This window comes from Urtica dioica, chromosome 7 (assembly GCF_054948205.1).
Source record: "Urtica dioica subsp. dioica isolate 48M chromosome 7, U.dioica_male_clone48M_v1_H2, whole genome shotgun sequence".
Classification (NCBI taxonomy): domain Eukaryota; kingdom Viridiplantae; phylum Streptophyta; class Magnoliopsida; order Rosales; family Urticaceae; genus Urtica; species Urtica dioica.
The window spans coordinates 39,169,149-39,174,583 of record NC_142762.1 but is presented as its reverse complement, the minus strand read 5'-3'; the positions used below and the strand labels follow the sequence as shown (position 1 = coordinate 39,174,583).

The following is a 5,435-nucleotide window of genomic DNA, read 5'->3' as shown; positions in this document are numbered from 1 at the left end:
TAATATAATAACTCTTAACTGAAAAATATAATATACGGTAGTTTGAGAAGTTATATATATGCGCGCGCACTTAGTTCAAGAATATCTCACATTGTCTTGTCATTATTTTACTGCAAATGTTGAGGAAAAAAACATTTTTCAATACCCAAAGAGATAATAGCTAGGCCACATGTAAATACACGCAGATTTAGTATTCATTCAATTTTTTTTTTTTTTTTACAGGCAGTATAAGGAAACAATATATAATCGAAAACTGGCTTCCAGTTCCCATGCTGTATACGCAGCAGCGACGATTGGTAAAATTGAATTTAAAGTATGGCAACTTGCACAAAACTTGGTCCCCGAGGAATATGGACATTAAATAAATTTCACGACTTTTTTTCTTGGATGACCAACTTCAAGCTAACTGAATAGGCTCTATATTTTAAAGCTGCTTATTATTAATACGCAAGAGCTATATATATATATATACCCGTAATAAACACATGGTCAAAGTTATTGAAATCGATAATAAACATATAAAACATTCTGAGTATTGCCTGGAATCAACCGGATATAAATGTACGAATATACACTGTAAAAAAATGAATGAACATACGCTATGTATATATACAAATATTTAAAGTTGTTAGTAAAATATGGCACGTTTTAAACCACGCTGTCACTTATTATAGAGCATTTTTTGAGTGGACGAATAAGAATCGGACGATTGTGCATACAAAGTATTTGTTTACAGAAAAAGAAAATGCGGACAAATCTCCAGAAGAGATTGACTGTGATTTCTCGGATTTCTGCATCTTTTAGTAACAATAATTTACGATGCAAAAGAAAGACTGGTTTCACAGCCATAGTAAAGCTAGAAAAGAAACAATTTTTTTACTATACCCGCTAGCCAATAATAAGGAACTATATTTCCATTTTCCCAGTTCCAGTGAGCCCACCTACCCCCACCCCATAACTAAGAAGATAAAGAAATTGAAAGAATAATAATAATAATAATAATAATAATTCTATTATTATATTAAAATAGGTCAGCTTTAAATTATAGATTTTTTTTTTTTTTTTTTTTTTATGATTTTTGGTTTTGCTACTCTCTAGTCCAAATCGGGGCAATTTGGGGTCGGGGGTATTTAACACTGAGCTAGCCCTCGAAAATCAATTTTGGCCAATTGTTATTATCGTTTTAATTATGGAGTATGTAACTGTATGTTCAATTCAAAATTGGAATTTTCAGTTGTATGTTATTTTTTGCATCTCTCCTTTTAGGCCTCACAATAATGATATTAATTTTATTACATAGTCCATAGTTTTAATCAGTTTCAAACTGATTTCTTTATTTTTTAAATAAAAAATTCATCAACAAAAATATGCTTCTGACTAGGAACAATGGCCATGCAAGCACGTGTAACTTTGTGGTTTAGTTAGGTGATCAATCCAAAAGAAGAGAGAAATAAGTACAGACAAATACCAAACTAATGGGAACTTCTTTTTCTCATTAAAATTAATTAATCACCTTACATTATAATCACATTATATTTAAAATATTACACAATTAGGATATACACCCTTAACAAAATTTAATGGGTGTTTTAATTTTCTTAATTTCTCAGCCACGTAGTAGGATAGACCCTAGTAATGATCTTAATATTGTCTTCTCATCGACGATCTTTTCCACTTCACCAAGCGTCTCAAAAAATCCTTAACCTGCACAATCATAGTTATTTGTTACAGTTAGAAGAAGAATATTAAATATTCTATTTTCTTAGTATTTTAAAATTAATTACTGAATTAGATCCTAGAATAATATTATATTCTTGCCTCAGATGGTTCTTGCAGAGAATAAGAGGCGTTTGTTTCCTTAGGCACCTTGGAAACAAGGATTCCAAACCCTTGCCCTCTATCACGAAGAACCTATAATACACATATAAATAATTAATTAAATACCAACGAATTGTATTAGAAAAAAAATGGAGATATATGGAAAAGATCAGATCTGATACCTTGAACGCATCTTCGTCGGTTCGATCATCACCGATATATACAGGCAACACTTCGGTAGAATTGGCATATCCTGAAAATTATGGAGCAAATAACTATTGTTAAATACATTATTATGTACACATATAATGATATATATATATATAATTGATTAATGGATTAATTTAACTCACCCAGGGATTCAAGCAAGAACTCGAGGGCTTTACCCTTGTCCCATTCGATGGTTGGCCTAATTTCCAGTACCTGTTTAAAACCCAGCTGAATTTAGCCACTTACTAAATGTACAATTATATAACTGGTTTATGTGTATTTATTTTTGTATATACGATGGTATGTACAAAAAAAGAAAAGACTAGTAGTAATTATTACAAGTGGAGTACCTTTCTCCCCTGGGTCAACCGAAGCTTCGGATATTCATTGAGCACCTTTCTAACTTCCTCGGCTAAAGGATCCCAGCTCTGAAAATAGTCAAATAAATAAATAAAAACATATTAATTAATTTCTTAAAATAAAAATGATTTCATTGACTATCTAGAAATAATAATGAAACTGAAAAATTACCTTCTCGTCAACGCAGCGAAAGTGTACGGAAATACAGAACTTATTGTGCTCCACCATTGCTCCAGGGATTGATTTTGTTTTCTCCAATAAAATTTGGAACACCTCATCAACCATTGGAAGAAATTCCGTCGCCGGTTGACACAGGAGAGGCTCGTCATCCTATAATAATAATAAATAAAAAATGTGAGACAAAAACATGAAGAAAAAAACAAACAAAATTAAATATTAATTTATATATAAAACAAAAAAGCTAGTTGCTTTCACTCACATTAATATTATTAATCTTGTAGCTACATTTTGATGGACCCTTAATGTCCATCCCATGACTGCCCGCATAGTAAAGCTCCGCTAATTTCACGAACCCGTAAACCTGTAATAAAATTCACACCTAACTATTTAGGTCACGAATATAAAATAACCAACTATTATTACAATTTTGTTTTCCTTGAGACTAAATAAATAAATACATATATATACCTTGTCTCTGCATCTTCCGCTGACTATGGCCGTCGGGAAATACCTAGCAACGGCTCTCACAGCCTTTCTCATCTGAAGGCACCAAAAAAGTAATCAGTGAATATATATTCATGAAATCAATTAAGCTATAATAAGAATATTACCTCAGGGGACATGAAAGCAAGGTCAGGGTTTTGAACGATGGGAGAGAGAGTTCCGTCGTAGTCGAGGAACATCACGATCTTCTTCCCCTTCGAGGCACTCGTTATCTGCTCGAACATGTTCAGCGCCGAAGGATGTTGCAGCTACATATGAAAAAAAAATCAAATAAATAACACTGTTATTACATAAACACCGATTGATATATGCGTACGTATAGATATGGTGTGGTTTCTTACAGTCCAGGAAGAGTCGTGGTGGTTCTGGTTGGATTTGAGGCAGCGCTGCGGAGATGAGGCTCTCATGGAGTCAATCCAGTTCTGGTTCTCCACCGCCACGCCTATCGCCGCCCTTTTTCCGTCGGAAACCACCACATTTTGCTTCGTCATCGATCGACGCGAAACAGAGCCACACACAAAAACAGAGAATATGGAAGGAAACTCTAGAACGAGAGAGAGAGAGAGAGAGAGTGAGTGAGAGAAGGTTTTGTTTGGGGTGAAATGAAGGAGGAAGAGAAGGGTTTTATAATAAACAAAAAAGGGGAGAGAGAGAGAGAGAGAGAGGGATTTGTTTGAATTGAAAATGAGAAGCGCACTAGAATGGAATGAAGAGAAGAGAAGAGAAGAGAAGAGAGAAGTGTTTGAGACGAGTCACGGTAGTGATGGTTATTTGCTCTTCCTCTATTCTATACACCTCAATTTATAACGCCGTTTCTCTTCACTAACGGACGAAACAACCAAAACCTTTGTTCCTTTTACCCACCTGTACTTTTCGACCATTTCCCACTCACTTATATTTTCTTTTTTTCCTTTTTGTATATAATTTCCTATAGATTTCCTATTCAGAATTTTGGCACCCCGGCCCGGGAATCTCAGCCAAATACGTTAAAACTTCTGTAATACTGTTTCTTTTATCTTTTACGATGATTATAATAGTTTAGAGTTTTAATTTTTTTTTAGGAAAAATTGTACAAAATAGTCATTTGAAATTGATTGATTAGCAAAATAACCAAAGTTTCAACTTTTCAGCAAAGTAACTAAATTTACGTATTTAAAATTTTTTTGACAGACATGATTAAATTTTTTTTTACAATTATTATAAACAATTTATCACTTTCAAAAAAATTAATCTTGAGATAAAAAAAATATTGAAATCAGATTACTGCACATTTTGGCTATTTCACTAAATTAAGACAAACCTTAGTTATTTTACAAATTCATAATTTTAAATTGGCTATTTAGCTTCATCACCCTTTTTTTATAAGATTATAAAACTTGACCTTGTCAATAATATTTTTGTGATAAGATATTTACTGTATAGACATGTACATATATATGGTAAAAAGAAAAACTAATGACATTTAATATTTTGAATTTTTATAAATTATTGTGCTATTTTGTTAATTTTAGTTAGATCTTGACTATTAAGCTAATTTTAGATGAATATTGACTATTTCGCAAAGTTATTAGTTCTACTTGATTATTTTAGCAAGGGTGTAGATTTTTTAATCAAATAATTATGTGTAATATGCGGTTAATTACATTATACATTTAACCACGATTTTTAAAAAAAATCTTTACAATACAACTCTTTCTACATTTCAAGGACTATGAACCCTATTATTCAAATAAGTCACCTCATATGTAAAAAAAAATTAAATAAATAAATAAAGATCATAAGATCAAACTAAGCCAAGCCATGGGGTTTAAGTGATGTAGATTTTCAGTATCTAATTAATTTTCTTTCTTTTTTTTTTCTTTCAATCAACTCGATGCTATAGAACTATCAAGCTTTGTTAGTGCACTATCCGGTATATATATATGTGTCCATCTCTCTCTCAATCACAATGCATATACAGCCCAAATATATATAGGGAGGTTCAGGATATGGTAGGACCTATATATATAGGTGTGTATGTGACTGTGTGTATATATGTTGTTATTGTCAACATAGGCTCAGAGAAGACGAAAAAGAACCTTTTTTTTATTTATTTATCAAACAAAACCCATTCATTCATAAAAAGCTAATAATGAGTCATATACAAAGAAATAGAATTTCATAATACATTTGATATCACTAAACCGACTAGACCAACCACAAATGGTGTCGCCTAAGAACTATTGAGACCTAATCGCAGGGCTTAACTATTCGGGATTTGTCAAACCATCTACCTATCTCACAATCGGAGATAAAGAAAAATACTCTAACAAGTATGAGGTGATAAACAGTTACTCCCCTCCCAGTCGGTGCCAACCGACGCC

The 5,435-nt window shown here is 32.3% G+C and overlaps 1 protein-coding gene across 2 annotated transcripts; it reads right to left on the bottom strand.

Annotated features, from left to right (window-relative positions):
• Nucleotides 1–1,501: 1,501 nt before the first annotated feature.
• TPPB (trehalose-6-phosphate phosphatase) lies at nt 1,502–3,755 on the bottom strand. 2 transcript variants are annotated; one of them, XM_089620383.1, is made up of 10 exons: nt 3,414–3,752; nt 3,180–3,320; nt 3,037–3,108; nt 2,828–2,929; nt 2,560–2,718; nt 2,379–2,456; nt 2,172–2,241; nt 2,001–2,071; nt 1,819–1,911; nt 1,502–1,704 (listed from the first exon to the last, which is right to left on the bottom strand). In XM_089620383.1, exons 1-10 carry the CDS (start codon nt 3,561–3,563, stop codon nt 1,642–1,644), a joined length of 999 nt encoding a protein of 332 aa, XP_089476509.1. In that variant the 5' UTR covers nt 3,564–3,752; the 3' UTR covers nt 1,502–1,641. The 2 variants fall into 2 exon arrangements, with proteins under 2 accessions (XP_089476509.1, XP_089476510.1); XM_089620384.1 differs by lacking the exon at nt 1,502–1,704 and having other exon boundaries at nt 1,807–1,911; nt 3,414–3,755.
• Nucleotides 3,756–5,435: the final 1,680 nt, after the last annotated feature.

What these genes read in the sequence shown, in the direction of transcription:
- TPPB (XM_089620383.1), bottom strand. Translation starts at nt 3,563, where the DNA reads ATGACGAAGCAAAATGTGGTGGTTTCCGACGGAAAAAGGGCGGCGATA. An exon ending in GTTCTTGCTTGAATCCCTGG is followed by an intron (nt 2,072 to 2,171) that starts GTGAGTTAAATT and finishes CATAATTTTCAG; the next exon opens with GATATGCCAATTCTACCGAA. An exon ending in CCGACGAAGATGCGTTCAAG is followed by an intron (nt 1,912 to 2,000) that starts GTATCAGATCTG and finishes TGTGTATTATAG; the next exon opens with GTTCTTCGTGATAGAGGGCA.